Source organism: Cololabis saira, chromosome 24 (genome assembly GCF_033807715.1).
Source record: "Cololabis saira isolate AMF1-May2022 chromosome 24, fColSai1.1, whole genome shotgun sequence".
Classification (NCBI taxonomy): Eukaryota; Metazoa; Chordata; class Actinopteri; order Beloniformes; family Belonidae; genus Cololabis; species Cololabis saira.
Genome location: NC_084610.1, coordinates 3,345,740 through 3,364,711, shown reverse-complemented (window position 1 = coordinate 3,364,711; position 18,972 = coordinate 3,345,740). Strand labels below are relative to the sequence as shown.

At 42.3% G+C, this 18,972-nt stretch overlaps 1 protein-coding gene across 1 annotated transcript in view; it reads left to right on the top strand.

Annotated features, from left to right (window-relative positions):
• Positions 1-18,972, top strand: part of LOC133425439 (inactive dipeptidyl peptidase 10-like) — a 92,333-nt gene that overhangs the window by 61,368 nt on the left and 11,993 nt on the right. Inside the window, exons 10-20 of the mRNA XM_061716294.1 lie at positions 546-653; positions 2,744-2,835; positions 4,727-4,774; positions 4,850-4,968; positions 5,587-5,634; positions 8,395-8,493; positions 8,684-8,753; positions 10,375-10,503; positions 11,263-11,328; positions 12,877-12,931; positions 16,173-16,272. Coding sequence (XP_061572278.1) covers positions 546-653; positions 2,744-2,835; positions 4,727-4,774; positions 4,850-4,968; positions 5,587-5,634; positions 8,395-8,493; positions 8,684-8,753; positions 10,375-10,503; positions 11,263-11,328; positions 12,877-12,931; positions 16,173-16,272 — 934 coding nt within the window. The remainder of the gene's footprint in view (positions 1-545; positions 654-2,743; positions 2,836-4,726; positions 4,775-4,849; positions 4,969-5,586; positions 5,635-8,394; positions 8,494-8,683; positions 8,754-10,374; positions 10,504-11,262; positions 11,329-12,876; positions 12,932-16,172; positions 16,273-18,972) is intronic.

The window sequence follows — 18,972 nt, the reverse complement described above, 5'->3', positions numbered from 1 at the left end:
TATTTATATAGCGTCTAATACAACAGAGTTGTCTCTAGACGCTTAACAGAGACCCAAACCCAGAACATGAACCCCCGAGCAGTTATTACATAAACAATGGCAGGTAAAAACTCCCCTAGTGGGAGAAAAACCTTAAGCCAAACAGTTTATACAAGGCTTTTCATTTTTTGCGGCTCCAGACATATTAGTTTTTTGTGTTTTTGGTCCAATACGGCTCTTTCAACATTTTGGGTTGCCGACCCCTGATCTAGGCCTAATTCAACATGCATCGATCAGATGATGGTTATTACATGAATGATGTGAGAGGAAGAAGGGACTGCTCCTCCCACGCAGCTCTTTCTCTGTTTTAAAGCCACTTGAATGGAAGCTGCAGCCTGACCTTCAGAGCTGCATCCATTATTTTATTTCCGACTGAATGGTGCAGAGACGACTGACAAGCAGAAAAATGTGTCCACGCGTTCCCAGCCCGGGATCAGTGTTTCTTTTGCTGCAGAAGAAAGCAGTGGTGCGTGAAGTGTGTCACCTCCGAGGTCTTCTCCCCGCAGAGACAAGAGCCGCTGTTCTCCAAGGACAGGAGCAGGTTCTTCCTCGCTCTGCCCGTCAAACAGGGAGGCCAGGGAGACTTCCACCACATCACCATGTTCACCAGAAAGGTGAATGGAAACTTCTGTCTGTCCTCTCGCAGCAGAAACACGTCTAAGACGTCTCTCAGCAAAGGCAGGATTTATTTCTCAAAGGGAAATAGGTGATTTTCATATTGCAAGTGCTGATTTTAATCCCAGGAGCATTAAATGGAGCATTACCGCCACCACCCGCTGCCTTTCTAAGAACTCACCGCTTCGCCTGTGATTTAAATCAAATCCCATTGTTGGGGGAAAATGAAAAGAAAGTCTGTTTTGTCACCTGGTTCTGTCGCTGTACCTTTAGGCCCACTCAATGTTCAGTCTTGTGCGGCTAGAAGCTTTTTTTTTCTGCATTAATTTGCTTTGAAATACGATCTGATCTTCGTGTGAGTAATGATGCTAAACAAATACAGCGTGTTTAACCTGATAACGCTGAAATAATTAGAATTTCTTTTATCTGTGTTGAACACACATGATTAACGTTCACTGTGCTGGAGGTAAAAGAAAGCAAGAGCTGGAAGGTAAAAGCTGGTCAGACCTCCTCTGGCAGCGATCTGGATCAGAACTGTGAACGTCTTCCTCCATGGGGTTCAGGTTTGGGCCCTATTTGGTTTTCCTGAAGCCCAGGTCCTGCTACGCCTCGCAGAGATCCTGATTGATAAACTTAAAATCATCTTAAACAATGACGCAAACCCAAATTGTGGTGTTCCTGCCTCCTTCTCGCTTTATTGTCACGGTGTTCCATCGGAGTCATTTTTACGGCATTCAAATTGTGTATGTCAGACTTAATTTGTGCTGAAAGATTTAAGGGGGAGTCAGCAGCTTCCTCCCTGTTCAAAGACAAGTGATGTCTTCAACCCATTTTAGACTTAACATCCACTCAGTGATCCGGCCACAAGTGCACAGCGTAAACCGGTTTGCATCTGGCATTATTACGACCAGTACTGGAGTTGAGGGGGGGTGAGGGGGGATGGCATCTCCCCTGAAATAAAAAGGGTCCAAATCATCCCCCCTGTAAAACTGCCATCCCTCCTTTCCATCCCTTATGTCATTTCATCAATGAATGTGGTTTTACTGCTATTTCAACATTTAGAGTCATCACCAGAAAAATAACACCAGAAAAATAACTTAGTTGACAATTTTCACCTGTTTCAAGTAAATTTTCACTTGAAATAAGTAGAAAAATCTGCCAGTGGGACAACATTTATCTTCTTATTACAAGCAAAAAAATCTTGTTCCATTGGCAGATTTTTCTACTTATTTCAAGTTCAATTCAATTCAATTTCAATTTCATATTTATTTCGAGCAATAAACATAAGTGACCTGCGTGCAACATAAAATTAAACAAATACCTTTTATCAGGTTTATCAGGTGCAGGTTCAAAATACAAATTAATTCGTCAACACTCGAAAGGGAGTGGGAAGAAGAAAACTTATTTAATCTCACCCCTGTTAAAATCTACTTTGAGACATTTAATATATAATACGACTCTATTCTGGTAATGTTACTACTTTATTCTCGTAATATTACGCCTTTATTCTATTACGACTTTATTCTCGCAACATTATGACTTTATTCTTGTAATATTACGACTTTATTCTGGTAATGTTACGACTTTATTTTCGTAAAATTACGACTTTATTCTCGTAATATTACGACTTTATTCTATTACGACTTTATTCTGGCAACATTATGACTTTATTCTTGTAATATTACAACTTTATTCTCATAATATTACGACTTTATTCTGGTAATGTTACGACTTTATTCTGGTAATGTTACGACTTTATTCTGGTAATGTTACGACTTTATTTTCGTAAAATTACGACTTTATTCTTGCAACATTATGACTTTATTCTCGTAATATTACGACTTTATTCTCATTATATTATGACTTTATTCTCGTTATTTCCAATTATTTTTTTGTCTTAGTTTGGCCCTAATACTCTTCCATAAAAAAGAGCTAAAACTGATTCTTTTATCTAAATAAAAACATTTTTTATATTAGTGATGACTATAACATGGGAAAGTTAAGCAGAGGGGAAATTGCAGGTTTTTAATACATTTTTAATGACGGCCACACAGTTTTTCAAACGTTTTTGTCTTCCCTCCTCTCTCAGTTGCGGAGCGACCAGGATGAAGTCCGACACCTGACGTCCGGGGGCTGGGAGGTGACCAGGATCGTGGCCTACGATGAAAACAACCAGATCATGTAAGAGACGGCTCCACTTCTCCTTATTCCTGTCTTAAACACCAGTCCCCCCCAAACACGTGCAGCTCGGTGACGAGGCTCATCCAGCCGTTTCCTGTTCAGTTTTTGTTACTGTTGAACTTTTTCTGCCTCTCCTTTCCCTTCGCCGATGCCATCAAACTCAAATGGAGTTCATATTTTTCATTAAATGCTGAAACATCCCACTCTCAGTACCTCATACAATGTTCTGTATTGTTACACAGTGAATAGAGCATTGCTTTCCCATGGTATTTTATTTTCCACATTACATCTGAAGTTGTTTTCTCCCTCCTGCTCAAGGTTTAGCTGTCTGTCCAACGTATCGTACAGGCTGCACATCTGAACGATTTCAGACACACAAAAAACTCCCCAGAAGACGAACGAGGCCGCGACGGCTGCCGCTTGTTAACGCCGGCGTGCATTTACAAGATTCTCCTGAAATTGCACCTTAAAAAACACTCCCTCAGATGAATAACAGAGGATGAAAGGGAGGAAAATTGTTCTTGTAAATAATAAATAGTTAACCAGGCTTTACCTGAGCCGCTGAAAGGCTTTGTTGTGACGAGAGAACGCTTCATGAAAAGACTCAGTTTATTTCTTATTGAATGTTTCCTACTAAAAGCCCACGGAGCTGCTGGACGGCCGTGGCGAGTTCAGGCGCAGCTAGGGCTGCCACCTTTTAGAAATAAGGGACGCCCGGATTTCAGCAGCGCAGGAGCCAAAAAAAAGCCCCAAAACTTCTAAACTGCATAAAAATGTGTTTATTTTATATGAAAAAACAAAATGCTTTGATTTAAAGTTTAAAGTGCTTTAATAGCATTGAACTTGCATGACTGTACAGACAGACAACCATATAGCAGCTGAAATAGCCTCCTATGATATGTATGTCCACATCAGCCCAGATGTAGAATATAGCCTACAGGTGAAGAATATGGTGTAAAAGTTAATTTGTTTCAATAATTCAACTAGAATATGGTGTAAAAGTTAATTTATTTCAATAATTCAACTAGAATATGGTGTAAAAGTTAATTTATTTCAATAATTCAACTAGAATATGGTGTAAAAGTTAATTTATTTCAATAATTCAAGTAGAATATGGTGTAAAAGTTAATTTATTTCAATAATTCAACTAGAATATGGTGTAAAAGTTAATTTATTTCAATAATTCAACTAGAATATGGTTAAAAGTTAATTTATTTCAATAATTCAACTAGAATATGGTGTAAAAGTTAATTTATTTCAATAATTCAACTAGAATATGGTGTAAAAGTTAATTTATTTCAATAATTCAACTAGAATATGGTGTAAAAGTTAACTTATTTCAATAATTCAACTAGAATATGGTGTCAAAGTTAACTTATTTCAATAATTCAACTTAAAAGGTGAAACTAATATATTACCTAGTCTTATTACAGGCAAAGCAACATGTGTTACACCTTTATTTGTTATCATTTTGATGATGGAATTGTTTATTGATTTCATAAAATATTCTCTAATTTATTTTTTATTTGGGGTTTTCATAAACTGTGAGCCATAATCACCAAATTAATAACAAATAAAGGCTTGAAATATCTCACTTTGAATGTAGTGGTGAAATAATATATTTGTTTCACCTTTAGTTAAATTTACCAAGAATGACGTTTTGCAATATTTTAATTAATTTAATAATTAATTTTCCGACCTGCACCTGTATATTATGACATCAATAAATAAGAGCATAATATATGTCTGTATTGGTTCAAAACGGAACGCAACATTTTTTTCTCAAATAAAGGACAATTCTGTATTGTACGGGACGGGTGGCGACCCTAGGCGCAGGTCTGTCGGCGTGACCGTGTCCTACTTTACCAACTCTCCCTCCTCTCCCCTGCAGATACTTCCTGAGCACGGAGAACGGTACCCAGCAGAGACATCTGTACAGGTGAACCCCGCTCAGGTGCAGCTGTCCAGCCTCCGTCTCCACCGCTCAGCTCACGTCTTCCCTCTGTTCTCCCAGTGTGTCCACCCTGGGCTTGTTTCCACGGCGATGCCTCACCTGCGGGCTGAGGAAGGAGTGCTCGTTCTTCGACGCCGACGTCAGTCCCGACTCACGCCACGCCATCCTGCGCTGTCAAGGTGAGAAACGCCGGAGCGTCAGCACGCAGTACCACTCCAGACCACAGGGGGCAGCATGTCAGACGGCAGAGAGCTTTTTGAAAAATGTTTGACCTTTTTTTTCCTTTTTTTCTTATTTTTTCTTCCTTTTTTTCTTTTTTTCTTCTTTTTTCCTTTTTTCTTCTTTTTCTTCCTTTCTCCTTTCCTTTTTAATCTCGAAATTTCAACTTTTTTCTTGAGATTGTACTTCAACATTAATCTTGACATTTCAACTTTTTTCTCTAAATTTCGACTTTTCCTCGACATTTTGACTTTTTTCTCGAAGTGCATAATGAAAAAAAAATCTTCCCCCAGTTATAACTAATACAGATACATGCAGCATGTGTTGCCTTCATTGTAAGGTTGATACAAGACTTTTCACGCGACCTGACCTCTCCAACGATAACGAGACAATCCCCCGAAGACTGAAGTCAGGCTCTAAATGAATTAATACGATCACTGTTACTATCAGGGCCGTGATGTCAGATATCAGTTCCCCAAATACGCACATGCAACGCACCAGATTATTATACAATAGTATTTCCTTGCAGGTCTTGTTAAAAGCACATCCAATAATGTAATCTAACGTCTGTGTTGCAGGTCCTGGTGTCCCGGCGGTGCTGCTTCTAAGTTTCAACGACGTGGGATGTGAGTCGTCTTTGTTTTTCAATGGTGGATGTTTATGTGGGCGGGCTGAGCATCTGTTGGGTTTGATTGATCACTGGTAGTTAGTCCCATTTAAAGACGGAGTTTATCTCTAAATAGCTCTGCTGAATCAGCGGTTGCTGCTGTGCACGCCTTGCAGGGGGAAAAGGATTTGAAAAAAGAGAAAAGAGAAAGTGCTGAAGAAGTCCGTCTGTGATTTATTATTCATCTACAAGGTACCATCATGCAGCGAGAAGCTAAAATATTGAGACGTGACATTTTTAATGTTGCATGAACAGTTCAGCAGGTCTGCGTAGCTCAAGGTTTCCTGACGATTTACTGCAAAGCTGCAACCGATCCTGTGATACCGGGACTCCGTTATGCAGGTCACCTTTCCTCCTCCTCTCAAAGCCTCGGGGTTAGAGCCACACGTAAGATGTTTGAGGTTTCACCAGGTTACTGTAGATGCAGGACGATCGGCAAAACATCAGAACACGGCCTCGTCGTCACAGCATCACATTTTCTTCGTAAATAATGACTGTTTTGAGGAGGAGGACCTTCTACTAAGGCAGGGATCGGCAACCCGCGGCTCTTTAGCGCCGCCCTAGTGGCTCCCTGGAGATTTTTCAAAAATGTTTGACATTTTTTCCTTCTTTTTTTTTTCTTTTTCTTTTCTTTTTTTTCTTTTTTCTTTTTTTTCTTTTTTTCCTCTTTTTTCTTCCTTTTTCGTTTTCATTTTTAATCTCGACATTTTGACTTTTTTCTCGACATTTCGACTTTTTTCTCAACATTTCCACTTTTTCCCGAGATTGTACTTCAACATTAATCTCAACATTTTGACTATTTCCTCGACATTTCGACTTTTTTCTCGAAATTTTGACTTTTTTCTCAACATTTCGACTTTTTTCTCGACATTTCGACATTTTCTCGAAATTTTTACTTTTTTCTCGAAATTTCGACTTTTTTCTCAACATTTCAACTTTTTTCTCGACATTTCGCTTTTCGCCATTTGTCTTCATTCTAAGGCTTATACAAGACTTTTCATTTTTTGTGGCTCCAGACATATTTGTTTTTTGTGTTTTTGGTCCAATATGGCTCTTTCAACATTTTGGGTTGAAGACCGCTGTACTAAGGTCTCCATGATTCGGTTGCTGCATTTTCTCCTGCGTTCCACAAGAGGTGATAGTGGGCTCATTTGACCTTTGATCTCTGGAGGTTTGAGTTAATTGCAGAAACCCAGAATGAGAAATGACTGCAGCCATGCTGAAGGCCCACGTGGAAGTACCACCAAGTAAACAATTACAGGCTCCCATTTATGAGGGAGAACTCTCTCCTGGTACAGTCAGAGCGCCGTCGGCTTATTTCAGCGCCGCTTGCTGATTAGACTAATCAATCACTTGTCGAAGATAAAGTAAATGAAAACCGGCTCGTTTTCCTCCTGCAACACTGCTCAGATCGTCCCCACGCCAGCAGACCAGATGACACTTATTGAAACCCATGTGAAACGTTATCTGTGACGACAGTGACGGTCCTTCCTTTCTTCCTTCCTTCCTTCCTTTCTTTTTCCCTTCCTTCCTTTTTCCCTTCCTTCCTTTTTCCCCTTCCTTCCTTTCTTTCTTCCTTCCATCCTTCATTCCTTCCTTTTTCCCTTCCTTCCTTCCTTCGTTCCTTCCTTCCTTCCTTCCTTTTTCCCTTCCTTCCTTTTCCCTTCCTTCCTTCCTCCCTTCCTTCCTTTTTCCCTTCCTACCTTCCTTCCTTCCTTTGTCCCTTCCTTCCCTCCTTCCTTCCTTTTTCCCTTCCTTCCTTCCCTCCTTCCTTCCTTTTTCCCTTCCTTCCTTCCTTCCTTTTTCCCTTCCTTCCTTCCCTCCTTCCTTCCTTTTTCCCTTCCTTCCTTCCTTCCTTCCTTCCTTTTTCCCTTCCTTCTCTCCTTCATTCCTTTTTCCCTCCCTTTTTTCTTTCTTTCTTCCTTCCTTCCTTCCTTTTTCCCTTCCTTCCCTTTCCCCTCCCTTCCTTCCTTCCTTCCTTCCTTCCTTCCTTCCTTCCTTCCTTCCTTCCTTCTTTTTTTCCTTCCTTCCTTCCTTCCTTCCTTTTTCCCTCCCTTTTTTTCTTTCTTTCTTTCTTCCTTCCTTCCTTTCTCCCTTCCTTCCTTTTTTCCCTTCCTTCCTTCCTTCCTTCCTTTTTCCCTTCCTTCCTTCCTTCCTTCCTTCCTTCCTTCCTTCCTTCCTTCCTTCCTTCCTCCCTTTTCCCTTCCTTCCCCTTCCTTCCTTTTTCCCTTCCTTCCTTCCTTCCTTCCTTCCTTCCTTCCTTCCTTCCTTCCTTCCTTCCTCCCTTTTCCCTTCCTTCCCCTTCCTTCCTTTTTCCCGTCCTTCCTTCCTTCCTTCCTTCCTTCCTTCCTTCCTTCCTTCCTTCCTTCCTTCCTTCCTTCCTTCCTTCCTTCCTTCCTTCCTTCCTTCCTTCCTTCCTTCCTTCCTCACTTTCTTCCTTCTTTCCGGCTGCTCTCTCCTTCCTTCTTCCTTCCTTCCTTTCTTCCTTCTTTTTTCCCTTCCTTCCTTCCTTCTTCTCTTCCTCCTCCCTTGACCCGTAGACAGCACCAGGGTTAAATGTGAACAACTCAAAGACTGAAGAGTCACCAAACCGTCTCTGCAGCTCAGTCTGCGGTTGTGTTCACTAATCTGTTTCTTTACCCATGTTTGTGATTGTTTCTCTGGGTTTTTGCACCACTTTTAAAGAGAAACTTGGGCGTGTTTTGTTTTGTGTTTGCAGCGCGGTTCCTCCTGGAGGACAACCTCCCTCTGCAGGCGGCGCTGGAGACCCGGAGATCGACTCCCACCGAGATCCGGGCCATCACCAACGACAACTTGGGTACAAATCACTTACTCTCCACGCCGGCTTTGGCTGTGAGCTTCACCAGATAATGAAGCCACTCAGAGGAAATGACGAGCACATCCGTCTTCCCGTTTATCCTCCGCTGTCACCCTGACCTTCTTCTCCTCTCCTCCACGCGGCCACCTCTCCTCTGGGTGATGTTTGTCTTCTCTCTTTCCCCCCGCAGAGCTCCCTCTGAAGCTCATTTATCCTCCGGACTTCTCAGAGTCCTACCTCTACGGCCTTCTCCTCATCGTGTGAGCAGTCTCCACTTTATTACATTTGCATTTTTCCCATTTACACTGACGACGGCGCTGGCAGCTTCAAAGCCTGGGTTGAGCAAGGACAGGTGAAAGTGAGGCTCTTCACTCGCTGCAGCTGCAGGGCCCCAGATAAACCCACACAAGCAGCAAGGGAAGGAAATGTTCAACTAACAACAACCTCACATTTCAGATTAAAATGAAGGTTTTTTCAGCAAACTACTTGTTTGCTCCTCCTGAACTCAAGAGTTGAAGTGCAGCCGACAAAGAAATGAAATGGGACGCTATCGACTGATCTGAAGGGAGAAAAAAAGACCAAATCCTCAAACTTACGTTACATAATGATGATGCTCTCTTTGGGTCAAGGGAGGGTGAAGGGAGAAAAGAAGGAATGAAGGAAGGGAGAAAAGAGGGAAGGAAGTAAGGAAAAAAGGAGAAATGAAGGAAGGAAGTAAGAAAGGGAGTAAGGAAGGGAGAAAAGATGGAAGGGAGGAAAGAAGGAAGTAAGGATGGAAGGAAGGAAAGAAGGAAGGAAGTAGGAAAGGGAGTAAGGAAGGGAGGAAAGAAGGAAGTAAGGAAGAAAGGAGGAAAGAAGGAAGGAAGTAGGAAAGGGAGTAAGGAAGGGAGGAAAGAAGGGAGAAAAGATGGAAAGAAGGAAAGAAGAAAGGGAGTAAGAAAGGGAAAAAAGATGGAAGGGAGGAAAGGAGGAAGTAGGAAAGGGAGTAAGGAAGGGAGAAGAGATGGAAGGGAGGAAAGAAGGAAGTAAGGAAGAAAGGAGGAAAGAAGGAAGGAAGTAGGAAAGGGAGAAAAGATGGAAGGAAGGAAGGAAGGAAGGAAGGAAGGAAGGAAGGAAGGAAGGAAGGAAGGAGAAAAGAAGGAAGGAAGGAAGCAGCAAAGGGAGTAAGGAAGGGAGAAAAGATGGAAGGGAGAAAAGAAGGAAAGAAGGGAGAAAAGGAAAGAAGGGAGGGAGGAAGGAATGGAGAAAAGGAAAGAAAGAAGGGAGGGGAGAAGGAAGGAATGGATAAAATAAGGAAAGAAGGAAGGAAAAGCAAAGAAGGTAATAAAGGAATGAATGAAGGAAGGGAGGTAGGAAGAAAAAGGAGTAAATGAGGGTAAAAAAGGAGGAAAAGAGGAAAGGAAGAAGGAGGAGAGAGCATGGCAGGAGGAAAGAAGGATAGAAGAATTGGGTCATTTTGACCCAAAGACAGCACAAGGGTTAAAAACTAACTAACTCCTAAGAAAGTAAAAATGCTTTGTTTAAAGATATTTAGAAGACTACTTGATATTATTTTATTAGTTTTAAGAATTCTTCATTGGCAAATATATTTTTGTTTAAAATCGGACAATTTTGAGGAGATTTATGGATCTTAGACTCATTTTTGGAGGCGCTGTTTTTGCTAATTTTATACATTTATAAAGCTTTAATCCATATTTTTTAGGTTAAAATAAAATCTTTACTAATAAAATCCGGCAGGAAATATCTACTCAGGTGAAATGTACACGTTTCCTCTGAAATGTTGGGCATTAAAAGTCCAAACAAATCTTCATAAACTCATACCAAGATTTAAAGTTGTTAAAAAGTGAATATTTTGAAGCCTAAGTGAGTGTGTTTTTGCAGCGGCAGCGATCCCGGCGAGCAGGCGGCGACGGACGAGTTCCGGCTGGACTGGGACTCGGTGGTGGCGGGATCGGAGCACGTGGTGGTGGCGCGGCTGGACGGCCGAGGCTCCGGGTTCAGAGGCCTCAGGTTCAAACCGCCGTCAGCAGCTTTAGAGAGGATTTACATAAGGCAGGGCTCGGCAACCCGCGCTCTTTAGCGCCGCCCTAGTGGCTCCTGGAGCTTTTTCAAAAAATGTTGACTTTTTTTTTCCTTTTTTTCTTCTTTTTTTTCTCTTTTGTTCTCTTTCTTTCTCTTTTTTTCTTTTTTTCTCCTTTTTTCTTCCTTTTTCCTTTCTTTTTTAATCTCGACATTTCGACTTTTTTCTCGACATTTCAACTTTTCTCTAAACATTTTGACTTTTTTCTCGAAATTGTACTTCAACATTAATCTCGACATTTCGACCTTTTTCTCAAAATTTAGACTTTTTTCTCGACATTTCAACTTTTTTCTATACATTTTGACTTTTTTCTCGAAATTATTCTTCAACATTAATCTCGATATTTCAAGTTTTTTCTCGAAATTTTGACTTTTTTCCCGACATTTCGACTTTTTTCTAAACATTTTGACTTTTTTCTTGAAATTGTATTTCAACATTAATCTCGACATTTCAACCTTTTTCTCGAAATTTAGATTTTTTTCTCGACATTTCGACTTTTTTCTCAACATTTCGCCTTTCGCCATTTGTCTTCATTCAAGGCTTATACAAGACTTTTCATTTTTTGCGGCTCCAGACATATTTGTTTTTTGTGTTTTGGTCCAATATGGCTCTTTCAACATTTTGGGTTGCTGACCCCCGAAATAAGGTAAAAATGCTCCACATGTGACTCCTCGTGTTTCCTCGGGCAGGGTTTCCCAGCCGCTCCACCAGAGGCTCGGCTCGGTGGACGTGGACGACCAGATCGCAGCTCTGGAGTACGTAACACGCCTGCACCCACATCACTAATGCTGTTCACTCTGATTTGATTAAAAAAAGAAGAAAAAAAACTGTTTGGTACAAATGAGCACAATTTATCTGAGTTATATAACCATGTTGGACTGATACCAAAGATATCTGCTCAATAAAAGCAATAAAATGAAAGCAATTACGTTGGCAACCCCAACGACCGCAGCCGCCGCTTTAATTCTGGCAGACGGACATCTTCACTTTTGTAGAGGAAGATTAACCACGTTAATTTTCTTTCCTGGTGACACTGACAAACTGTCATTTCTGTGTAAAGTGGGACATTTGGGCCCAGTCCCAATCCCCCCCTAGTCCTACTTTTCATCCCTATCCCTAAATTTTGCACGTTCCCATGAGAGTAGTGGTGTCCCAATTCCTCTTTGCATGTAGGGGGAGTGGGGATAACGAGGGTTAGGGAGTATGAATCTAGCCCTAAAGAGTGAGGGATTTCAGATACTGACTCGCTGACCGAGGGCTAGAGAAAATTTCCCAGAATGCTTTACGTCATCATTTGCAGACTGAATCAAAAAAAAAAACATGGCGGACATTTCTCATTTTTTAGTAAATAAAATCAATATTTTGAGTTAGTTTCTGCATAAAAATGCGTTTTGATTACATCTCTAGCGAGAAATATATATTTTACTTTCATAATATTCACTCAGTGAATGTACATAATCACTCGCTTGATCGTTGTTGCAAAGTCTTTTTCAAACCTCGCCAGAATAAAGGCTGATTTATGGTTCCGCATTACACCAACGCAGAGCCTACGGCGTAGGTTACGCGGCGACACGCGCCGTACTCCGTACCCTACGCCGTAGACTCTGCGTTGGTGTAACATGGAACCATAAATCAGCTCCCGAGCCGGCAGCCCAGGTTGGGGATCTTAGCGGTTACTTTTACGCCTGAAAAAATATTAAAACGTAATAAAGTGGCATATTAACAGCGCTACAGCTGAAATTAAAACAGCTTTTATCTCTGGGCTTCCTGATATGGTGTGACGTATGTGCAAACGTAACTACGCAGTCGCTTACGTACCCGAACGTAAACCACGCAGTGACGTAACAAGTGGTGTCCCAATCCCTAGGGAACATTACAAGGACCCTACTCATTTTTAGGGCTAGTGGTAGAAAGTAGGGGGGGGATTGGGATTGGCCCTTAAACTCTTAGCGTCGGCCCCCGGTGGCCGGTGCAGGGACTGCACGCCAGAAAGAAGGCAACACTTCTCATTATTCCCCCAACTGACACTTAGAGGAGAAAAGCTGCTTTTGCAGCTCCAGTGTTTTTGTAAATAAAACAAAACCCAGTGAAACAGCTCCTGGTGTTCAGCTCCCCTCACGGCGTCCTCGCCGCCGCAGGAAACCTCAGATAATCATAAACAAAGCGGTTCCGACCTCCGTCCCGGGTGGTTTGGCCTCTCACCTCCGGCCCGGGAGGGAGACGTGTGAATTAAATGCAGCACAGCTTCTCTCCGCTCTGCCCTTTGCGGTCCGCTGTTAAACAGGCTCCTCTGTGTTTTCCAGGTTCCTGGTGAAGCTGCCGTTCATCGACCGCTCTCGCGTGGGAGTCTTCGGAGAGGTTCGTCCTTCTCTCCAGACCAGCAGGTTCCAGCTGTGATGCATTTACCGAGCAGATGAATCTCACGGCTCTGTGGTCTCAACACGGAGCCTCTTAACGCTGCCTCCTACAGACGCAGCATTTAGTCCTAGTTTCCGTCCCTTTACCCTCTATTTACTTTACAAATCCAGCAGTTGCTCCAAAATCAGATTAAAAGGCAGATTTTACAAATAAAATATGAGAAGCTATAACATTTAACGCGTTTCTGCAGATTGAACTGCTGAAGAGCATTTAAATGCAACATTAGTGGTCGTTCATCAGTATTTTACTGCCCACTATGATTAAAATAGTAAAATAGGTTAAAAAAAACTTTAAAACTTTATTTATTTATATAGCACCAACTCACGCAGTGTAAATGCAACTCATGGTGCTTTACATACAAAATAAAATAACAATCAAAAGTACAATTTAAAACATCCCATACGACCCCACCCCCTACCCCCCACGCGTACACACACCCTCACTCACACTCATACACATGTGCATACACTCACACGCCCACACACACACACACACACACACACACACACACACACACACACACACACACACACACAGTAAGTGGACTGGTGACATGGCTTAGCACTAACGATCCAGGTGAGGAAAACACTACCTATGGGTGGCCGTCCACACCGAGAGGCTCCACCGGCCATGACCACAAGGAGCATCGCCACAGAGACCCCCCCAACCCGGACAGACCAGGACAGACCCCACACAGAAGGTGGAGTCCCACCCCCAGCTACCCAGGCCTGAGGGACCCCCATGACGACACCCCCATGGGCGGAGCAGGCACACCTCCCAGTGTGGACGACCCCCCTGAGGAAACACTGGAGCTAAAAACTACAAGATTAAAAGAAAGTAAAAAATGCCTAAAAAGTGTAAAATTTTAGAGAAATCTATACAAAACTTAAGATGAATAATAAATAACATAAAATACAAAGTCACTAAAATGGATTAAAGGTTTAAAGATAATAAAAAAAGCTAAAAAAGTAAATACAATAAATAGCTGAAAAGACTAGGTAAATGAGATCAGATAAAAGCCAAGCTAAAAAGGTGTGTCTTGAGCCTCCTTTTAAAAATATCAACATTCTCTGCGGCCCTGAGGTTCTCTGGCAGGCTGTTCCATAAATAAGGGCCATAATGGCTGAATGCAGCCTCACCGTGGGTTTTAGTCCCGGTTCGGGGAATGGTTAAAAGGCCGGTGCCATAGGACCTCAGGGTCCGTGAGGGTTGATACGATAACTGAGACCTCAAGATGGATAAAAAACTATTGTTGTTCAGGGACATTTAAAACAAATGTACTTTATACAGTCGTGTGTTAAAGTTGGTCCCTAAAAAAAATAAAGAAAGTGGGCAATACCAAGTACCCTCTTGCTCCTCCTGCACGATTTAAGAGGGTAACTGCTCATCAGCAGGTGGACAGAGCTCTGTAAAAGCAGATGTTTGGGCAGTTTGCTGGTCTGGGGTTTTATTTCAACACAAAGCCAAGAGGGTAAGACATAAGTAAAGGCGTTAGATATGCACATGTTGCCATAGATACATTTGTAAAGACTGTAAAACATATTTAAAAAAAGAGTGAGACTGAACACATATGATCAAATATGATCTGTTTGAGAGTTGAACATGGAACATGGTTTGGTGAAATACCAGAAACACCTCAGAGCTACAGTTGGGGAAGAGTTGATTTGTTATCTGTTGTTGCCTTGAAGTCTCTCACATGACCATGAACCAAAACCCAAAGGGTGATCGTGCAACTTTAAAGCAGCACTATGTAACTTTTCCACCTTACTCTAATATTTCATCATCATCATTGTGATGGTACATCAACTTCCAACAGTTTAATGAACCTCTGTCATGGTCTGAGGGGTCTGTATCTCCTTCACTGGCACTATGTAACTTTGAGGAGCATGGTAGGAACCCTTCCACACTAAAAAACTACACATTTTTACGGCTTTGACTGCTTTACGGCATACGTCACTTCCCCCTCCTTCCCCATTCGTAGTGGAGACCAAAGCTGGGCGGGGCGTGGAGCGCAGAGCTCAGCAGAAGCTGGTGTCATGGCCGAAGCAGCGGAAAAACCCAAGAAAATAAAAGTTTTATCGGAGGAGGCAAAAAAAAGAAAGCTGAGAGTAACAAGCTAAATGCCCGGACAAGAATAAAAATTGGCCCGGCGTTCACTCGCTACAAGCTCTTGTAGCCGTCGTTTTGGACAAGACATGGTTGAAGGATGTAAAGAAGTTCATCACCTTCAGGTATGCACTTTTGTCAACACCTATAGTACGTTTACATGCAGTTCAATCGGGTTTCTGATCGTATAAGACATCGTTCAGACTTTTAAACTGCATGTAAACACCTAAACCCGATCTACTTCAGACCTATTTCGGACATTTAGTAATCGGGTTGCAGCACCTAGATAACCCGTTCACAGTCGGAATGTTAACGCCATGTATACGGGGGATCGGATATTGCAGTCTGCGCATGCTCGAGAATCAAAATTAGAATTAGTATGTTTTCACATACAGGGGATTCGTCTTGGGTTCTAGTATTTTTCCTGAGAACTGTAAAATTGTGCAGGACTGATCTGCAAAATATAAGGAATGGGCATTCAGTTATTCACAGGTTATAAAGTATTTTTTTATTTTGTCAGTAAGTATGTTGGACTACTAATTTATGACGAAGTCCCTCTAAAAAACGTGACAGGAAAAAGGTGCAGTAGTAATATGGGGCGCATTATCTCGCTGAAACAGTCTCACTAATAAAACCAAGTTGAACTTAGTGATTTTCAACATCGTCATATTATATTGTTTAGCCAAAAATAGATACATTACCTCTTCACTATCCATCCTGCAAACAACCGCTGAAAACAGAAAAGTAGTTTTGAAAGTCCGTCCCGTCTTATTTCACTATCAAAACAAATGCAGCGACGGGGACAGGAGTTTTCCGGCAGTACACGCTGGTGCTCATGGGAAATGTAGTTCTTTCTGGTAAAGCACTACCGCTTTTGTCCAAAGGAGCCGCCAAACTCAACAAAAGATGAAAGTTACATTGTGCTGCTTTAAATACTGGATCCTGTATATAACTAGGGGTTTATAAAGAGAAGCGTCACCAAAAACTCCCAACCGCTGTCTCATTTCCATCATGTGAGTGTGTTGTCGTGGCTCAGTGAGGTGTAACTCCTGATTGAAGTGACTTTCCTCTGCAGGGATACGGAGGCTACGTGGCTCTGATGATGCTGAAGTCGACGGAGAGGCTGATCCGGTGTGAGGCGGTGCAGGCTCCCATCACCGACTGGACCATCTACGGTGAGCCTGACGCCTGAGCGCTGTAGGGGCGGGGACTACGATAAACTGTCAAAAAAATTCCCCACGATAAGAATTTGTCATCTCGCGGTAAAAACGATAAAGGAAGGAAGGAAGGAAGGAAGGAAGGAAGGAAGGAAGGAAGGAAGGAAGGAAGGAAGGAAGAAATGAGCCAGAAAGAAAGAAAGAAAGAAAGAAAGAAAGAAAGAAAGAAAGAAAGAAAGAAAGAAAGAAAGAAAGAAAGAAAGAAAGAAAGAAAGAAAGAAAGAAAGAAAGAAAGAAAGAAAGAAAGAAAGAAAGAAAGAAAGAAAGATAAATTCCCGTTGATGACATTTTTGTATTGGTATTTTTTTTATCGTTATCAGGATAAATGCCAGAAATGATCGTGATACATTCTTTAGTCCATACCGCCCATCCCTAATGGAAAAGTGTTTTGTGGTCTGATGAGTCCACGTTTCAAAAGTTTTTGGAAACACTGGACGTCGTGTCCTCCAGACCAAAGAGGAAGCGGAACCATCCGGACTGTTATCAACGCAGAGTTCAACAGCAGCATCTGTGATGGTTTGGGGGGGCATTAGTTCCCATGGCAACGGTGACTTACATTTCTGTGAAGGCAACATAAATGCTGAAAAGTACATACAGATGTTGGAGCAACATGCTGCCATCCAAGCCACGCTGCTTATTTCAGCAAGACAATGCCAAGCCACATTCTGCACGTGTTACAACAGCGTGGCTTGGAAGTAAAAGAGTCCAGGTTCTCTTCGTTCCTTCGTTCCTTCCTTCGTTCCTTCCTTCCTTCCTTCCTTCCTTCCTTCTTTTTTCCCTTCCTTTCTTCTTTCCTCCTGCTCTCTCCTTCCTTCCTCTTTTCCCCCTTCCTTCCTTCCTTCTTTTTTCCCTTCCTTTCTTCTTTCCTCCTGCTCTCTCCTTCCTTCCTCTTTTCTTCCTTCCTTCCTTCCTTCCTTCCTTCCTTCCTTCCTTCCTTCCTTCCTTCTTTTTTCCCTTCCTTTCTTCTTTCCTCCTGCTCTCTCCTTCCTTCCTCTTTTCCCCCTTCCTTCCTTCCTTCTTTTTTCCCTTCCTTTCTTCTTTCCTCCTGCTCTCTCCTTCCTTCCTCTTTTCTTCCTTCCTTCCTTCCTTCCTTCCTTCCTTCCTTCCTTCCTTCCTTCCTTCCTTCCTTCCTTCCTTCCTTCCTTCCTTCCTTCCTTCCTTCCTTCCTTCCTTCCTTCCTTCCTTTTTCCCTTCCTTCCTTCCTTCCTTCCTCCTCCTCCTCTCTCCTTCCTTCTTCCTTCCTCTTTTCTTCCTTCCTTCCTTCCCTCCTTCTTCCCTTCCTTCCTTCTTCCCTTCCTCTTTTCTTCCTTCCTTCCTTCCTTCCTTCCTTCCTTCCTTCTTCCCTTCCTCTTTTCTTCCTTCCTTCCTTCCTTCCTTCCTTCCTTCCTTCCTTCCTTCCTTCCTTCCTTCCTTCAATAACATTAAATATGTTGTCTTTGTAGTGTGTTCAATTGAATATGGGTTGAAAAGGATTGTCAAATCATTGTATTTTGTTTTTATTTACATTTTATACAATTACAATTTCCCAACTTCACCCAGATCTGGTTTGTAATAATAAGGGCTACCAGTGGCGCTGCGCTGCCCTGCAGACGTAGGGTCAGTGAAGGCAGCAGATGCCTTCACTGACCCGTGAAAGCTGCTATCAGAGCCAGCTGGAGCCTGGGGCTCCGGCCACGACCCGGCCAGCCAGCCAGCACTTTACAAAGACGTGGCATTGGCGCTGGCTTTAGGTCTGTCTTCACCAGTGAAAGCGTTTATTCTGAGCTCCTTCTGCTCCAGCGGACTGGAGCTGATCAAACCGTGACGTGAACCAGCAGCTTATCTGGGCTGTGAAGCAGTCCTCGTTCACTTCTGCACCTGCAGAGCTTTTCATCTCCTAATTCAATAAGACTCAATTCCCACAAGCCAAGCCAAAGGATAATTAAACTCGCATTACCCTGATAATACAAATGAAAAGAAGCGTTTAGGATTAAAAGAAGTTTTGAGGAAATGACAGGCGGCGCCGCTGCGGCAGGAGTTACAACTATGTCCCTGCTAGGGATGGGCGGTGTGGACTAAAACATTTATCACGATAATTTCTGGCATTTATCCTGATAACGATAAAAATTACGATTAAAAAAAATACCAATTCAACTCCACCTTTTTAACTATAAATCTATCACCACATTCAGTCTTTGGAGCCCCCAAAACACTGCTCTAAAATAATACTAAATACTAAACTACACCAATTAAATTGAATTAATAAAAACCAATTAAATGAGTTACACCTGTACTGCAAAACTGGAATGACTCAGATCCTCCATGTTTGTTACACAAACACGTATCAACGGGAATTTATCCTTCTTTCTTTCTTTCTGGCTCATTTCCTTCCTTCCTTCCTTCCTTCCTTCCTTCCTTCCTTCCTTCCTTCCTTCCTTCCTTCCTTCCTTCCTTCCTTCCTTCCTTCCTTCCTTCTTTCCTTCTGCTCTCTCCTTCCTTCCTTCCTTCCTTCTTTCCTTCTGCTCTCTCCTTCCTTCCTTCCTTCCTTCCTTCCTTCCTTCCTTCCTTCCTTCCTTCCTTCCTTCCTTCCTTCCTTCCTTCCTTCCTTCTTTCCTTCTGCTCTCTCCTTCCTTCCTTCCTTCCTTCCTTCCTTCCTTCCTTCCTTCCTTCCTTCCTTCC